The following is an 18,116-nucleotide window of genomic DNA, read 5'->3' as shown; positions in this document are numbered from 1 at the left end:
TCTTTTTTTTGAAAAACTGCCAGACTGTCTTCCAAAGTGGCTATATCATTTTCCATCCTCACAAGCAGTGAATAAGTAAGTGTTCCTGTTGTTCCACATCCTCACAAGCATTTGGCGTTATCATTGTTCTAAATTGTGGTTAACTAAAAGGTGAGCCTTTTTACTTCTTTTTCTTGCCTTATTGCACTGGCTAGGACCTCTAGTGCAGTGTTCTACAGAACTGATGAGTGCTAACATTCTTCCACATTTCCAGTCTCAGTGGAAAAGCATTCAACATTTAACCATTTAATGTGATGTTAGCTGTCAGGTTGGGGGTTTTGTTTGTTTGTTTGTTCCTTTGAGGGCTTTGGGTTTGGGGTAGAAACATTTATCAGATGAAGTACATTCTCTTCTTTTTATAATCTGCTAAGAGTTTTTTGTTTGTTTAAATCATGGATGATTGTTTTCCGAATCTATTGAAAGGATCTCATGGTTTTCTTTCTTTTTCTCTGTTAATGTGGGAAAGTACTCACTGACCAATCTTGCCAACTTTTTATTTGCGCTGGGGCTTGCGATTCTAGTTCGATTCCACTAAAATGTCCTCTTGAACTGTGGGTCTGGACAGTAACATGCAAATTCCATCCTACCAGTACCCTAAAGTCACCCCTTCTCTTCAAACACATGCATTCCACGTTTCAGGAGCCTGCTCCAGGCTCCCGGGTGAGGCTCAGGCCAATCCCTAAGTGCACTAGCCCTGGCTGGACCCTCTCTCAGCAGACCCTAGTGTTGCAAAGGCAACTGGGTGGGGAGGGTCAGACCAGCAGGTCGACACCCCGGCTTCCCATCCTACTCCACTACATCCAGGAGTCCTCTGAACCCCTGTCCCGCCCCCTGCGCAAGGCTCCTTTAAGAAAGCCGGCTGCTGAACGCGTCTCTGGGGCGGGAGGCAGAGGGCGCCAAGAATGCGGGACTCCGACGACGGGAGCGCGAAGGCTGAAGCTTCGCCGGTGGCCTCCCCCTCCGCGTCCCCCCAGCACTCCACCCAGGGTCCTCCCGCTCCCTACTCCCAGATCCCCGCCCCCCCTCCCCCCCACTTCGAAGGTCCCTCCACGGCGGCCAAACTCCCTGCACCGCCACGCTTGCACCTCGTTGCTCCGCCCGCAGCCCAGACCCCGGCCCCAGCCCCCGCCCCACCGCCGGACCGCCGGGCGGCCGTCGGACTCGGGCGGGGCCCCCGCAAGCCGCGGGCGGGGGAAGGACGGGGCGCCCGGCGCGACCTCATCCACATGCAGGGGACGGCGCGGCGCGGCGGCCGCCAGGAAAGGACAAAAGCTGTTCCGCCGCCGGCCGCGCAGTGCCAGGCTCGCCCCGCCCGCCGCCCCGGTGGCCCCCGACGCGGCCCCCCTTCCGTCTGCCCCGCGGTCCGGGGCTGCACAGCCCTGACGGCTTCCGGGAGGAGGCAGCCTCTTTGGGACCCTGCACGCCCGACCTCCTCCACGTCCTCAGGAGCCACAGCCCCCTTCTCCGTGTCTCCTGGCCAGTTGAGGTGGCCCCATCTCCTTGAGCGGGCCTGGACTGCGGGGGCCCTTCCTTCGCCAAAGCCCTGAGTTCTAGTCCCCCTAGCCTCCACTCTCACCTGTGACCAGCAATCTGCAGATGGAACTTGCCAGACACAGCCCAGAGCCCAGCCGGGCGGGGCGGGGGCGGGGAGGTGGGGAGGTTAGGGCAGAACCTCTTCCGGGATTCTCTCAAGGCTCTGGATGAGGGTTGGAGGCCAGACTTTTGATGGTGGGTGCTTAGGGTCTCCTGACCCTCCGAGGGCTTCCTGGACGCAGCCCCATCCCCCCTAGAGCTGTATCTCATACCCCGCCATCACCACCCGGAGGCCAAGGAAGCATCAGAAAGGCTTTGCGTCTGGGCCCTGCCACTTGCTCAGTGATGCTTCTCACGCATCTCTGGGCCTCAACTTCCACCTGTAGAATGGACCCAACCTCCACCCTTCTCCCTGGAGGCGGGCACTCGGGGTCTGTGCCAGGATTCAAGGAGTATGGAAGCGCTGGCACACAGAGGGTCCCAGTAAACACACAGCTATTATTTTTGCCAACTTCCTCAGTCTCGTTGAGGGCAGGGACAGTCTTGCCTTTGAGCTCTGCTCCGCCACTCTCACCCCACGACTGGATGTAACTCCGGCAGTGGGAGGGCCTCTTCCTTCGTTCAACTGGAAAGTTCTTCCCAGGTCTGCTCCAAGTCCTCTCCTTCCTTCCCAGGCAGGGGGGTGGGGGCAGTTCCCTTTAAGGAAGGTGGGGGAGGGGGCTGCCGACCGGTCCTCCTTCCGCCCCTCCCTGGCCCCCGCAGCCGGGGGCCCAGGGCCCGGGCCCCGCGCCAGCGCATGCGCCCGCCTGTGGGCGCTGTCCGGGCTGCGAAGGCCGCGAGCGCACGGACAGACGGACGGACCGACGGACTGGCGGCCGGTCGGACACACTGGGCAGCGCGGGGAGCGGGGACGCGGCGGGACAGCGACATGGCCGGCCACACGCAGCAGCCGAGCGGGCGCGGGAACCCCGGCCCTGCACCCTCGCCCTCCCCCGGCCCGGGCCCGGGCCCCGGCGCCTCGGAGCGGGTGGCGCTCAAGAAGGAGATCGGGCTGGTGAGCGCCTGCACCATCATCATCGGTGAGCGGGGCCCGGGCGGGCGGGTGCCTGGCGTGGCAGGGCCAAAGGCTTGGGGCGCACTGCCGCCCGAAACAAGGAGCACCCCGCTCCCGGCGCCCCTATGATCTGCGACCGTGGGACGCGTGAGGAGATGCCCAGAGCACCTGTGGTGTCACCCCTCACACGGTGGCAGTAAGACTTCTTGTTCCCACCTCTCCTGGAGCCCCAAATGTTTGCACCTGAGGGAGGTACAGGTCCCATCCACCCCTGGGAATCCCCCTCCTGCCTTTAATTTGCTGTGGTTTCAGCAAGGGCAATTGCCCTCAGTTTTCTCATCTATGAAATGGAGGTGACTGTAATCCTGCCTTGGGTGCAGGAGCCTTGTAAGTACGGGGACTGGATAGGTTGACCCAGGTTAAGGCCCCAAGTTCTGGGCTGTGGCTCAAGCTGAGCCCCTACTGTGTGTGGGACCCAGGTGCCATACAGTGTGGGTGATTTATTCAAAAGCAGGATTCCCTGTGCGTAGACTGGACAGGTAGAGCCAGCCCAGTGGGGAAATAGGTTCAGAGTATGTAATTATTGCAGAGTTTGGTGGCAGGACCCTGGGGAGAGTCAGTGACTGGGAAGGCCAGTGATGGGGTGGGCATACCAAGCCTGCAGAAAAGCCACCTGCTTCCTGGGCATCCCACCTGAGAATGTGTCCATGTGTCTTGCCCCCACATGGGGACTTCTGGATCAGCAGAGGGCTCAGGGGACAAGGCCCAAGTCGTGAACACTGCTCAGGAACTAGGTAAACTAGACCTGTGCCCGTGTCCACACCAAGTGCCTCAGAGACCCTCCTGGGAGTAGTCTGTTCCATCCCCTGTGTTCCAGGAGACAGAGTGGGGGGATGAATGACGGGGGTCTTGACTGCCCTCATCCTGCCTGCCAGATCTCCCCCTCACCAGCCAGGGAGGCCTTGTGTACCCTCCTGCCCACCACCCATCCTCAGACCCCTGAAGATGAAGAAAGTTGGAGGCTCAGAAGGGCAGACTGGAGTCTTCACCTCCTCCTCTGCTGCCCCCACACTGGGAGCTCCTGAACTGGGGCTGGGATCTGGTTCGTGGCCATCCCCACGCTCACGCAGAAGGTTGCCCCAGAACGTAACCCCTGTCGAGGTAGTTCCCCCATCTCACCCCCTTTCCCCTGGAATGGAATCTTCCAGGAGCCGCTCCTGCGACCTCGTTGCCCTAGGACGTCCCTGCCTGACTGTCTGCTGCTGGGAGGAAGTGTTGGTCCCAAGGATTTGGCCGGGATACTGGGTAGAGTCTTGCCTGGCCCACACATGATGGAGTCAAGAGGCTGGCTGTGTCTGGAGCCAGCTACAGTGCCAGGAAGGTGCAGGGCGCGACACGGCTCTTCCTGGGCTACCTCAGCTAAGCAGGCATCCTTGAGCTGTATTCCTACTCTGCCTCCTCCCGCACCCTATCTACTTCAGGGCAGGTGGAGGCCGCTGGCTCCTCTCTCCTCGAAAGAGGACCCTGGTGGTGGCAGTGGGACCAGAGGAGGCCTCCTCCACTGTCACATGTCTTCTGCAGGACGGACCCCATAAGAATAGCTCCGTGCACCCCAGCTCTGCCCTTGTGGTGTCCACCCCCCCCCACCCCATTTCAGTCCATTCCTGCTGTTCCAGGTCCACTGCCCCCTTGGTCTCCAGACCTTGAAGACTGAGCTGGGGTAAGAGGTGACTTGGCCAAGGGTGGCCGACTTGGGAGGAGAACCCAGAAGACCTGACCCCCACCTGCGACACTCATTGGTGGTCCAACGACCCTGCTTGGGGAGCTGTGAAGGGTCCCAGAAGGCAGGAGACAGACGAGGAGAGAATGGATGTGAACCAGAAGGGGACGGGACATGAGGGAGGTGGCCTCTGTGGCTGAGTCAGGGTCTGCACTGCTCTTCCCACTTGATGCCCTGGAGACCCCACCCTCTCCCCCTCCCCATGCTGTTCTGTGGAGTCTATCTCACACATCTGATCCCACCTTCCTTCCCTGGGCCACCTGGTCAAAGTGAAAAATGTCTCCAGAGTGTCGTATTTTAGCTTTAAAAGTCTTGAGGCCTTTATATTCTACTCCACAGTCTTTCTTGTTACCAGATCCTGCACTTGTTATCTCGAAAACTTCAAATAGCCCCTTCCAGAAGATCCTATAATTCTCGTTCCTTGTACCCTCTGCCCTGTCCTAGGCTGAGGAGTGGGAGCTTTCGGGAATGGAGTGATATGGAAGGGCTCTGGGCTGGAGTCAGACTCCGCCCGAAGTGTGTTTAGAACAGTACCTCCTGGCCCCAGCAAGCACACCTGGAGGGGAACAGGCCAGCCTGGGGGAAAGTGAGCCAGTGGAGCAGGGGCTATGTAAGACACCACCATGTCTAATACCCATCCTGAAAAACACCCCTTACTACATCATGAAATCGTGTTCCCCCTTTATCTCACTTGATTCTCATGCCCACCTTGCAAGATGAAAGTGTTTATACCCATTCTACAGATGTAGGAAATGGGGTTGGAAGTTAAATGACACTTCTGCAGGCAGGAGACTTGGGACTTGGAACCAGATTTGGACCCAATCTTCTAATCCAGTGCCCTTCTTCATATTGTGCTGGTGCTGGGCAAAACTGGAGCCAGATTCAGAGCCCTTGATGGAAGAAGGTCGGGATTTACCGAGGATTTACCCGAGTCCCCCACTTTATGATGTATGGATGGATGGATGGATGGATGGATGGGTGGATGGATGAACAAATGGACAAAGGAATCTCCCGGGACTCCCCACTCCCACCCAGGACTGTATGTACAAAATCTCTTGTCCTGACTCAAGAACCTTGGCCGGCTGCCTCTCCCGATCCACACCCAAGGAATGGGCATGCCCAGGTCCAGCAGAGTGGGAATCACTTCGGGTGTGCTCACCAGGCTTTTTTGTCCTCCACTCTCTCCCTTGGACTCGGGTATCCAGCCCATGCTCATGTTTATGTGTCAGGCTCAGGAGTGTTCAGGGACTCAGAGGCCTGCTTCATGCACCCCATCTCCTGCTCATCCAACCATGACCAGGCCCCTTTCTGTTGTCCCCAGGGCTGGTGGTGGCTGGTACGCTCAGAGGATGGCCCTCTGCAAAGGCCCAGCACCTCCTCATAGGGACCCTGAAGAGACATAAAGCCACACAAGAGCTTGTCTGTGTCTCACACCCCTGATTTACAGATGAGGAAACAGACTGAGGCTGCAACCAGCCCAGATCAGATGCCCTTGGTGCTCGGGACACCACTGGGGGCCAAGGCAGCTCAAGCTACAACGGGGGGTGGGGGGCTGCCAGCACTGGACACACTCATTCATCTAGGTACAGAACAATGCCAGACACTGTTCTGGGTGCTGGAGATACAACAGGGAATAGGACAGACAAAAGCCCTGTCCTCTTGGAGCTGACATTCCAGCATGGGAGTGAAAGAGCAAATGATAAACAAGCTGAATGTTCGGCCAATGGGATAATGATAAGTGCTAAGATGACAAAGTTAAGATAGAGGGTGGGGAAGATTGTAGGTAGGAGATGAGTCAGGAGTGGGAGGGGCCCAATTTGTGTGGGCCTTCCCGGCTACAGTGAGAACTTTGCCTTTTTCTCTTTGTGAGACAGGAGAGGGCTTTGAGCAGATGAGGGATGGGATAAGACAGGATGGGATGAGATGACATGGGGTGGGATGGGATAGGATGGATGGAGTAGGATATGGGATGGGAAAGGATGGAATGGGATGAGAAGGATGGGATGGGATGGATGGGGTAAGATATGGGATGAGATGTGATAGGATATGGGATGGGATGGATGGGAGGGGGTGGGGTGGATGGAATGGGGTGGGATGGATGGGATGGGATGGGATGGATGGGGTAGGATATGGGAGAGGATGGGAAGAGATGGGATGGATGGGATAGGATATGGGGTGGGATAGGATGGGTGGGATGGGATGGAATGGGATGGGATGAGATGGGGCTCACTATGGAGAAGCTGTGGGCAGCAGGGGTAGAAGCAGGAAACCTGGTCAGGAGGGTACTGAGTCACTTGGGTAAGAGATAGTGGTGGCTCAGAGCAGGGTGGTGGCAATGAGGTGCTGAGTGGAGGTTCAGTTCTGGATGTGTTTGGAAGGTGGAGCCAAAGGATTTGGGATGAACTAGATATGAGGTGTGGGAGAAGGAGAAGAGTCAAGGGTGACATCAGGTTCGGGCCTGAGCCTTTGGGAGCCAGGTTTGCAAGGTACTGATCTGGAAAGACTGTGAGGGAAGTAGGTTCTTGAGGGAAAGGGGTTGGAAGTCCAGAATCTCATTTTGACCATGGGAAATTTGAGATGCCTATTTGTAGAGTAATTAGTTGGATATGCGGGTTTAGTTTAGGGAAGAGGTCCATGGTAGGCATAAAATGTGGGAGTTGCCAACAGAAGCTAGGGGACTGGATGAGGTCTCCAAGGGAGGGAGTGTGGAAGGAAAGGGGCCAAGGCCCCGGGGCTGAGCCACAGGCACTCAAAATCTGGAAGTCAGGAAAGAGAAGGACCAGCAGAGGAGTCCAGAAGGAGCAGCCAGCAAGGTGGGAGGAGGGCCGGGAGGCTGAGGCTGGAGGAAGGGGTTAACTTGCCAGATGCCACTGATGAGGCAGGTAAGATGCGGTTTGCGGGTGCATGACTGGATCCAGCGTTGTGGAGCTCATCGGTGACCTTGACTCAGCCTGGAGATGGGGCACAGGCGAGGCTTCTTAGGTGGGGTTGGGCTGGGCTGAGCCAGGCAGAGAGAGCTCCACACTTCTGCTCATCCCTCTCTTAAAAGGAAAGTGGGTTAGGCCGGAAGTACACGCCAGTCATTTGGCAATTCCAGACATGTCCTGGAGGCATCCCCACTCACCTCCCTGGAGTTCTGCCAAGAACCTCAATGGGCACTTCTGCCTCCTCAGAGGGATGCCTGACACATGCTCATTAAGGACATTCCTGTGTTTGGAGTCACGGGCTTCACCCAGGGGGACAGCAGGGTCCCTAAAGCAGAGCTCTGGCTACGGACTCCAGCATACAGAGGTCCCATGGGGGTCAGGTCTCCAAAAGCCAGATTGGGTGGCCTGGGGTATCTTCAAGGTTGATGACAGTAGTGAGATCCATAAGCACTTCCTGGGGCCTCTGATGTGCGAAGCAGCGTGGGGGCATGCCTGCATCACTGCCTTTTCTCCCCACTTTGTAGCCAAGAAGGGTTGGAGAGGTGATGTATCTTGTCCACAGCCTCCCACCAAGAGGGATCTGGGATTCGAACCCAGATCTGGGGATTCTCAATTAGTGCCTCTGCCTGTGGCCTCAGGGACCTACTGAAGGGAATTTGGAACTCTTTCCCAGAGGCCTCATGGGTCATATCCTAACGGGGAGGTGCTGAGACTCGTTGCCCAGAGCAAGGGAAGGAGGTCTGGCCTATGGCCAGCCCCTGATCAGGCCCAGGAGCCCCAGAGCTGTTCTCTGTCAGGCCAGCAGGCCAGTGTGACAGGAAGAACCCCCATTGTCAGCCTGCTCGCTAAAAGAGGCACAGATAGGCAAGGCGTATGTAAGATGACCTAGGCCCTGTGGGTTCTTTGTCCTTTTGAGGGGCTGAGGCTTCTCATCACAGACCCTACCCTCTGGGAACTCAGGACCCATGCAGGGTAGCCAATAATCACTTCCTGGCCATCCTCCGTGTACCATGGGAGTAGAGCAGGATCCAGGTTATAGGGGCCAAAGTGGAAGGTCAGGGAGGGCTTCCTGCAGCTTCTGGGAAACTAGCGAGCTGAGGAGACACCTGACACGGTGAGGGACATGGGCCCCCGAGCAGACTGTGTTTCCTTAGGCCTTTGCAAATGTGCGGGATGTGTCCACCCTGCCCAGCAACGCCTCTGCCAAAGTCTGGGTTGAGCCAGCCCTCTGCTGCCCCCTAGCTCAGTGGCCTGACCTGGTGAAGGGGGAAACTGAGGCCCAGAAGGGCAGCACTAGCCTGAGGTCACACAGCTGACTCCTGAAAGTGTTTCTAGGGATGAGGGGTGGTGCCAGCAGCCTGGCCTGACCGGACCTCCCTGTCCCCCTCCCCAAATCAGACTCTGCACCTTCCACCCACACGCACCGAGGGCAGTTGGCTCTTTCCACCAACATGACCTCCACCGTCCACCCTTGCGACCTCCACGGTCGGCCACTGCCTCCCAAAAATAGGTCAGCGCGCACCGCAACAGCCAGAAGAACAATGGCCCTTTCTTCGTTCCTCCACGGAGCCGAGTAAGCCCCATCAGGCCAAACATCTTAATGTGATAAAAGCCACCCGGTGTGGGCTGAGGGAAGAGGGGCGGGAGGAGACTGAAGGGGGGCTTCCTGGTGGGGGACTCACATCCTCACCCACCTGTGCTGGCGCTGTGGCCCTGTGAGGACCCACTGGGTGGGTGGGACTGTGGAGACCCTGGAAGCTGCATTTCTCCAGCCCACTGTCAGCAGACATCTGACCAGGCGCATGGTAGTCTCTTCCTGCCCAGCCCGTGCTCCCCGCTTCCTGCCCCTCCGCCTCTTTCTCCAGAGCAGGCTTCCCCAAGGTCTGGGCTTGTCCACTACTGTATCCTGAGGCCAGCAAAGCTGATCCTGCTGGGCCTGAAGACAAGGGCTGAGAAGGGAGGCCTGAACCCACCACCACTGGGAGGGCTGGGCAGGCACCCCTGCCATATCCCTCACAGCTCTGTGGTCCCTTCGGCACGCCTCCTGGAATCATTCAGATGCCGGAGGCCCCACCCCTGCCCCCAGCGTCCTCCTCCTTGCCCTCTACCGCCCACCCAAGCCCACAGCCCCTGTGGATCCTTGCAGAGCCCCACCCAGCCCATGTGGTGCCCAGAGCAGCCAGTGGACTTCAGTGGGTTTTCTGCCACCTTCCAGCACAAACCCGGGGGAAGGTGCTAGAGGTTGTCCAGGCCCACAGGGAGAAGCCCGCAAAGACCTCAGAGGCACCAGCTGACACACGTGTTCCGTTGAGCCATGTGGGGAGAAGTCCTGCACTGTAGGCTGAGGCCATGTGTCCAAACAAAATGATCCCCTGGCCCATCCCCCAGGGCCAGCATTGGAGTCTCCCACTACTGAGCATAGGCTAGTGATATGTCCCTTTTCAGACCCCAGCCTTGGAGGACAAGATGCCAGATGTAGCTTCCCAAGGGCTATGCCCATGAGACCCTACCGTGCTGAACTGTATAGAGCGCTGGGGTCCCCATGGGCTGGGTTGCTCGGGTCCCTGGATGTCCCCAGCCTGAATGCACCCAGCTCCTTCCAAGGCCACCCAGCCCCCGCTGGCTTCCAACCTCACTGGCTTTTGGCAAATCCCACTCCACCAGGTCCTGAGAACAGAGGCCCTGCTGCCGGATAGAGCGAACTCAAAGACCCTTTAGAAAGCTGACCCAGGCCCCAGGCCCCCCGGGTAGATAAGAGAGGCGGCTCCTCTCCCCCTGGAAGCTGGCTGAGGGCACAGCTTACCTCTGGGGGCTGGGGGACAGGAATTCTTTCGTCCTTATCTGGATGTATTTAGGGCTCCTGGGATGTGACTGGAAAACCAAGTGGGGCACCGTGGCTGTCCAGACTGGAAATCTGTGTCGGCTGGGGGCGGGGTGGGGGGTAGCACCGTGGACAAGGAATGCATGCAGATTGGTGGCCACAGCTGTGTCCTTGGCCAGACCCGCCTGTGGGCCTGGCAGGTGGAACAGGCAGGCTCTGCCCTGATGGGTGTGCACTGTCCCACAGGACCTGGCAGGTGGGGGTGATCCTGTTGAGGGGCTGAGCCCCAGCTCCTAGCAGGGTTGCTTTTTTATTCTTGTGGCCTGCGCATTCTGGGATTATTTCCTCTTGGGCAGGCCCTTGTGCAAATCACCAGTGATGTGACCTAATTTATTTGCACAGATGGTGAGACCCAGGTCACCCAGAACATTGCCCTTTTTGCCCTAACTGCCAGGGAGCTCACAGCTCAGTGGGTATTCAGAGCCTTGTTCATCCTGAGAACCTGCTCTGCAGACCACAGCTTGGCCCTCTGAGCATTTTGATTGAGCGTTCCCAGACACCATGAATCAACAGAGCACCCCCTGACACCCACCACACTCCGCAAGACTCAGAGTCATCCCCAAGGGTAGGGCAGGCTTCTGTGACCAAGGCAGATTCCACTGGCCTCTGAGCCTCAGAGGCTGGCCACTCCCCTCCTCTTCCAGGAGAGTCGAGTAGAGAAAGCTGCCCCACTTCACAGATGAGAAAATCAGTCTTTCAGGCCAAGGTATTGGTGCCACTTTGGACATCAGGGCTTTCACTCATCCATTAGTTTACTCAACAGCTGTGTATTGAGCACTTACTACATACCGGGAGTTGGAGGTGAACCCAAGCAGGTACGGCTGCAGAGAGTACACAGAACCACGCCAAAAATGCTAGGTACATCTGGATACAGCTGTAAGTGAGCAGAGGGCTTCCTAGATTCCTTGCCGAATCCTCACGATAGCCTCTTGTACAGACGGATCTTGAAAGGTGACCTGAGCGCCAGCTGGGCTTTCCCCTGGGATTAGAGCAGCGACTCCTTTTGCAACCAGTAGGCTGTGTCAAGGGAGAGGCGGTCTGTGTCCAGACCCCAGGCTGGCCGGGTCTCTGCCAGCCTGCCCTTGCCCACCCGATTCCTTCAGCGATGGCTGCTGACCAACCCCCGGTCCTGAAAGTGCACCAGTTCTTCCCCCTCACCCCACCGGCCCTTGCCCAGGACCTGACACATTTTAACAGTGCCGGGAAACAAGGTCTCTTCAGAGTCTTTGTCCGCAGTCTGGGTCTTAGGTCAGGGACAAGCCCAGGGAGCAGGTTTCCCTTTAAGGAAAGGGGAGAGAGAAGATAAAGAAAGAAAGTACGGGACAAGGTCTGGGGAAGGACAGGACTGTGACATGGGAGGAGGACCCCAAACCGGCATGGTCAAGGAGGGCTTCGTGGAGGTGGTGCCACTCCCTGAGCTACTCCATGAGTTTGGACTTTGGCCAATGGGAAAGTAGCAGGACAGTGTCATGGTCAAGGTCTTGCTTTAGGAGGCCAGCTCTAGCCAGCAGGTTGGAGGCTGACAAGTCTGGAGGCTTCGGCCAGGGCCAAGGGGCTGAGCCTGGGCCCTGTGGGGATGCACAGGAAGGCTGCCAGTCTGCCACCGCTCGGGTGATGGAGCTTCCTCTCCTGTGCTTCCCCGCCTGGTGGGAGTAAATGGGGTGGGGGTGGGGGGTGCAGAGGAACTCAGAACAGGACTCATCTCCTGAATTGCAAGGACAAGGCCTGGAGAAGGGGGGATAATGAGCCCAGAGTGGGGATTGCAAGGTCTCAGGTGCCCAGTGGCATCCATTTGCCTCCAGGCTCACCTTCCCCCTCCTCCTTCTCCAGGGAGCAGCCCAGGCTCCCTTCCTCACTGTAGCATCTGGAAGCCTGAGGAGAAGGCTGGGCTAAGGGGACCCCAGACCTGATGCCTCCCCATCTCTCCCGACCCCAGGGAACATCATCGGCTCGGGCATTTTCATCTCCCCCAAGGGGGTCCTGGAGCACTCGGGCTCTGTGGGTCTGGCCCTCTTCGTCTGGGTCCTGGGTGGAGGCGTCACTGCCCTGGGTTCCCTCTGTTACGCGGAGCTGGGAGTCGCCATCCCCAAGTCTGGCGGGGACTATGCCTATGTCACCGAGATCTTCGGGGGCCTGGCTGGGTGAGTCTGGGGCACCCGTGGGGTCAGTGGGGGAGGGCATGACAATCCGGAATGGATGGCCAGTGGGGCCCTGGACTTTGGTTTCCTCTTTTTCTCACATCTCAGGGAGATCATGGGGTGGATGGAGGGAAGGAGGTGGGGGTGTTGGGGAGCCTTCCAAGGCCAGGGTGGGCAGGACACTCCGGCTGGCCCCCTGACCTCTCTGTGCTTCCTTTCAAATATTTCCTTAAGCCTAATCTGCACCTGGGTGAGGCTAGCAATAAGGCAAGGACAGCCTAGATTTTAGTAAACCCATATGTGTGTGGTGGGGGACAGGGGGCATGATAACTCCTTTCAATGCCCTGCAAGAGCTCTCCTTTGAAGAGCTCCCCAGCATTCCTTTATGCACCAGTAAGCATTAGCTGAGCACCTACTATGTGCTGAGGACCAGGGAGAAAAAGATCATTCCTGCCCTCAAGTTATTCACAGCGCAGAAGGGAAAGAGCCCCTCTACACTTGATGAGGACCTAGATCCTTGCTTTGAGGGTGTGCTTGGGGGGCCCAGCAGCTAAGGGAATGGGTGTCACCACCTCAGAAGGTTTCCAGGGAAAACACATTTGCACCAAGGCTTGGAGGGTGTGCTCGACTATCTGGTGTGGCCAGAGGCAGGTCAGATCCATGGTAGGTGTGGGGGCTTGGAGGCGCTGGGAGAGCCTGGGGGTGGGGTGGGGGGGGTCAAAGCTATTGTAGTTGTCCAGCTGAACCATGCCAAGGGCCTGAATAAAGGCATAGGAAGATCCCAGAACCTTGTAGGAGCCTAAATGCGGAAGACGCGGTGGCCAGTGTGGCATGAGGGAGAGGTGGGTACGGCAGAGGTGACACCCGCTTTCCCACTGGTGGGCTCCATTGACGGCAGTTCCCGGGAGGGGGAGGTTGGGGGTAGGCTGCCATGCTGGTGGGGTCTGCAGCATATCCGGGGAGATGATGTAGTCAGGCCTTGCGGGGCAGTTGTCTGGATCCCAGAGGAAAAGTCTAGGCTAAAGTGTGCAAAATTTGGTCCTGAGGGATGTGGTCCAGAGCCTTTAATGGGGTAGTGGCAGACGGGGCCCTGGCAGGGCATGCACACCCCTGTGGGTGTGCCCATGAGTTCTCTGCTCTGGGGAGAGGCAACTGGGACCTGAGAAAGCAGAAGAAGGTGGGCGGGAGAGGAGGACCCAAGACCCTGCCCCAGGGGCACCTAGCTTCTAGGGTTGCAGACGCCACAGAGTAAAGGTGAGGACCAAGACGAATCTACAGAGCATGGTGGTCCAGAGGTCAGTGGTGTCCCTGGATGAGGCAGTCCCCACCCTCAAGGTCCAGGAGCATCCCCAGAGACAGGCCCTCCCCTGAGTGCAGGCAGGACCCCCTGGAATAGGTTGGGCCTCATAGCCTGGGCAGAGTCCCTGCTCCCATGTGGGCACCCTGCGGTGCTGAGATTCGGGCAGAAGGGACATAAATCGTTCCCAACCCCCAGCCACAGCTCCTCGGAAGGTCCGGTCCCTCAGGGGTCACAGCTCAGAGCCAGCTACCTGCAGCCATAGGCTCTGCTGAGAGCTCCAGCTGGAGCCGTAACTAAAGGTTCCAGAACAGCTCCGGCTCAGGAAAACAGCCTGTGACCAGAGGCTAGATGGCCATTAGAAAGGTGGTTGGTTCCCAAGTCCTTTTGGACACCTGCCCAAGGGCAGCCCATAGCTGTTTAACTGTGCTGAATGCTCTCTGTTGAAGCAGTCCATTAATAGAGTGGAGACCCCAGCGGGGCCAGCCCTGCCTTCCTGGACCGAAGCCGGCATTGAGTGCCCGTGCCAGCCTTGGGTGCCACGGCCCAGGGTGCAGCCCTGCTCCCACACCTGCACCTGCTCGGCCAAGGTGGCGGGGAGGCGGGGTGGTGCGGGATGCCTGTGCCAGGCAGGCCCTCACTCATTCCAGCTTCCTGCTGCTCTGGAGTGCGGTCCTCATCATGTACCCAACCAGCCTGGCTGTCATCTCCATGACCTTCTCTAACTACGTGCTGCAGCCCGTGTTCCCCAACTGCATCCCCCCAGCTGCTGCCTCCCGCGCACTCTCTATGGCCTGCCTGAGTGAGCGCCCACCTTGGGGCCGCACCATGCCCCCTGCCCGTGTGTGGGAGGACTGCGGGGGCGTGGGGGGGGTGCCTCCAGCCTCCAGCCCCCTGTGAGCTCAGCCTCAGGGGGTGGGCTTCTGGCACCCCAGCTGCTACAGGGGATGCCGCCCTCCTACAGCCTGGGCTGGACTCGGCTGAGGCCCACCCACCCACTCTCCTTCCCTCTCAGTGCTCCTGACATGGGTGAACAGCTCCAGCGTGCGCTGGGCCACACGCATCCAGGACATCTTCACCGGTGGGAAGCTGCTGGCCCTGTCCCTCATCATTGGCGTGGGCTTCGTCCAGATCTTCCAAGGTAGGGCCTGGGTGGGGCCGTGCACCAGGGTGGGGAGAGGACACTGACCCTTGACCTGTGGACCCCCCAGGACACTTTGAGGAGCTGACACCCAGCAATGCCTTTGACTTCTGGATGACACCCTCCGTGGGTCACCTGGCCCTGGCCTTCCTCCAGGGCTCCTTTGCCTTCAGTGGCTGGAACTTCCTCAACTACGTCACTGAGGAGCTGGTTGACCCTCGAAAGTGAGTAGGACACCCAGCCCGGCCCTGGGAAGGGGAGGGGTGCGGCGATGGGAGAGGCAGCCTCTCTGCACGGACCTGCTGCCACCTGTGGCTCAGTCTGGTCACCTGCCTGACCATGCTGCTGCCCCACGGGGATGGCTCTGGAAAGACAGCCGGGACACTGTTCCAGCCTGGCCCTGCTCTGCATGGCTGTGGGTGAGTCACGGCCCCTTGCCGGGCCTCAGAAACACTGAGTATCACTGTCCCACTGAAAATGGATCCAGCTATTTGCATTTGGCCAAAACTTATACATGTGCACATAACACGGTCCCTACTGATAAAGCCCATGGCTCATCCGATACTCACCCAGGGTCGCAACAGAGAGGGGTTTGTGCTGGGGCGGGGGCTGGGGCTGATAGAGAGTCCCAGGAGACCCCAGGTCTAGGGACTGGGCCCCGGGGGTATTTGGGGATCTTCAAGGCTGATTTTGCCTGTATTCGCTTTTCTCTTTATGTCCTGACATTAGACCTGCCCCTCAAGGTTTGATGTGTCCCCTCCCCCATCTGCCCTTCCTCCCACCAGCCCGTGTCCCAGCTGGGGCTGGGGGGTGGCAGGGAGACAGCAGTGCTGCCCCTTATCTGTCCCAAGTCCCCCAGCAGACCCAGGAGATGGAGACTCAAAGCTCCTCCCTCGCTGGGGTCCCTGGGCCCCATCTTCCAGCCCCCACCCCAGGGCTGATGCTGACACACTTCTCCACTGCCCCCAGGAACCTACCTCGTGCCATTGTCATCTCCATCCCGCTGGTGACCTTTGTGTACACCTTCACCAATGTTGCCTACTTCACCGCCATGTCCCCCCAGGAGCTGCTGGCCTCGAACGCAGTGGCCGTGGTGAGTGGGGTCCCACTGGTACCCGGCTCCCGCCCGTCCCACCATGCCTCACGCACCACCTCTTTTCCGTGTCCACTCAGACCTTCGGGGAGAAGCTGCTGGGCTACTTTTCTTGGGTCATGCCCGTCTCCGTGGCACTTTCTACTTTTGGAGGGATCAATGGCTACCTGTTCACCTCCTCCAGGTGACTGGACTGGGTGGGGAGGGGTCAAGGTGAGGCAAGGCAGGTCCCCCTGGTGTGTGTGATCAGTCCTGGGGGCCAGAGGAAATCAAATCCTGCCAGGTGGGTCCCACCTGAAGCTGGGACAGTGAACTCCCCAGTAACAGATGTGATCCCAACTCAGCTACAGCAAGCAAAAGGGAGGCGGGCTAGACAGGGAAGAACTGGCCAGTGGGGCTGCTGGGACCCAGAGCAGGGGTCAGAGGTGACAGCTCAAGAGGGGCCTCAGGTGTGGAGCTGAGGTCTGGGATCTGGTTGGTAGGGGGCCCTAGGCTGGGCTCATGGCCCCCACCAATGTCTGTCCCAGACTGTGCTTCTCTGGGGCCCGAGAGGGACACCTGCCCAGCCTGCTGGCCATGATCCATGTCAGACACTGCACACCCATCCCTGCCCTCCTTGTCTGTGTAAGTTGTGGGACCAAGGCTGGCAGGGAGGGGAGCCGGGGCCACCCAGCAGTGTGGTACTGGCAGGGATTCCCACTGGCCCTGGGGGGCAGCCCACGGAGGGAGTGGGGAGGGCCGGGGCTCACCAACCTCCTGGCCTGAGCCGGCAGGCCCAGGACAGCCCACAGGGCTGACGGAGGCAGGTGGGAGGCCACCCTCAGCCCAGTCCTCTCCCAGTGCGGGGCCACAGCGGTCATCATGCTTGTGGGAGACACGTACACGCTCATCAACTACGTGTCCTTCATCAACTACCTCTGCTACGGTGTCACCATCCTGGGCCTTCTCGTTTTGCGCTGGAGGCGGCCAGCACTCCACAGGCCCATCAAGGTGAGGCCTGGGGGAGGATGGGCTGGCCGGCGCTGTCAGAGCCGCCCCTTCACTCATTGGGCATGGGAGTGTGGGGTGGGGGTCAGGGTGGGGGTGGGAGTGATGACAGCATTAGGTATTCTGGCTTTGGTCACATGCTGCACCCTGCTCAGGGCTTTAAGTATGCTGATGTATTCAGCCTTCATCACAGCCCCACAAGGTGGGTGCTTTGAATACTCCCAGTTTACAGACAGGAAAATGAGGCTAAGATACAGAATTCCATGAGCACACACAAAGACAGAAGAGCCTTAATCAAGCTAAATGCAAATATTCTGTTTGCATATAAATCCTGGAGCTGGAGAAGTGCTCAGTGCCTAAAAAACATGAAACACTGAGAGAGAGAGAGAGAGAGAGAGAGACCTTCAGCCGAATGCAAGCAGCCAGCAACACCAGCAACACATAGTTACTGCATGGAACTCAGAGCCACCGAAACTTTGACAAACCCTCAACCATTTGGCAAAACGGCCATCCCATGAGTTTGTTTCTAGCATGTTTGGCTGCTGCCAGAGTAGGGGACCCTCAAGCCTCAGCTCCCAGGAAAGGGCGGCACCTCGGGATCCCCCTCCCCCCACCCCTGCCGGGGTGGTGGGGCAGGAGGGCCCAGGGAAGGTCCTGCGCCTCCGTTGGCAGTCCCGTCGCTCTCCCCCAGGTGAACCTCCTGGTCCCCATCGCATACTTGGTTTTCTGGGCATTCCTGCTGGTCTTCAGCTTCATCTCGGAGCCCATGGTGTGTGGAGTCGGCGTCATCATCATCCTCACGGGGGTGCCTGTTTTCTTCCTGGGAGTGTTCTGGAGAAGCAAACCAAAGTGTGTGCACAGACTCACAGGTGAGCCAAGGCAGCCTCCCCAAGGTGGTGGGGCCGGGAAACGTGAACTGTTAGGGACTCGCCCTGGAGCAGGACCTCCCGGCAGTTGCGGTGACAACAGGGGGTCCAATCGCCACCCAACATCTCCCCAAGATGTGGCCCCAGGGTCCAGGATCCACCCAAAGGGAGTGGCTCCCTGAGGACCCCTGCCCCACAGGGTCGGATCCCAAGGTCTATCTGTTTGTTTGTCTCTCTGTCCTCAGAATCCATGACACGCTGGGGCCAGGAGCTGTGCTTTGTGGTCTACCCCCAGGGAGCCCCTGAGGAAGAGGAAAATGGCCCGTGCCAGCCCTCCCCACTGCCCACCAGGGACAAGCCCTTGAAAACGCAATGAGACA

At 58.7% G+C, this 18,116-nt stretch overlaps 1 protein-coding gene across 1 annotated transcript; it reads left to right on the top strand.

Moving 5' to 3' along the window:
- Positions 1-2,485: 2,485 nt before the first annotated feature.
- SLC7A10 (solute carrier family 7 member 10) lies at positions 2,486-18,112 on the top strand. The gene is made up of 11 exons (XM_047836685.1): positions 2,486-2,651; positions 12,151-12,355; positions 14,300-14,451; positions 14,665-14,790; positions 14,861-15,014; positions 15,760-15,883; positions 15,964-16,067; positions 16,411-16,507; positions 16,724-16,873; positions 17,562-17,739; positions 17,982-18,112. The coding sequence occupies exons 1-11, from the start codon at positions 2,501-2,503 to the stop codon at positions 18,110-18,112; spliced, it is 1,572 nt and encodes a 523-aa protein (XP_047692641.1). The 5' UTR covers positions 2,486-2,500.
- The last annotated feature ends 4 nt before the right edge of the window (positions 18,113-18,116 follow it).

The sequence above is a fragment of the Prionailurus viverrinus genome, chromosome E2 (genome assembly GCF_022837055.1).
Source record: "Prionailurus viverrinus isolate Anna chromosome E2, UM_Priviv_1.0, whole genome shotgun sequence".
Taxonomy (NCBI): Eukaryota; Metazoa; Chordata; class Mammalia; order Carnivora; family Felidae; genus Prionailurus; species Prionailurus viverrinus.
This window is presented reverse-complemented; position numbering and strand designations above follow the sequence as displayed.

Bases quoted from the DNA above. Each gene is read 5' to 3' on its own strand.
- SLC7A10 (XM_047836685.1), top strand. From the start codon at position 2,501: ATGGCCGGCCACACGCAGCAGCCGAGCGGGCGCGGGAACCCCGGCCCT. The intron at 15,015-15,759 runs GTGAGTAGGACA...CACTGCCCCCAG, and splicing joins GAGCTGGTTGACCCTCGAAA to GAACCTACCTCGTGCCATTG. The intron at 16,508-16,723 runs GTAAGTTGTGGG...GTCCTCTCCCAG, and splicing joins TCCCTGCCCTCCTTGTCTGT to TGCGGGGCCACAGCGGTCAT.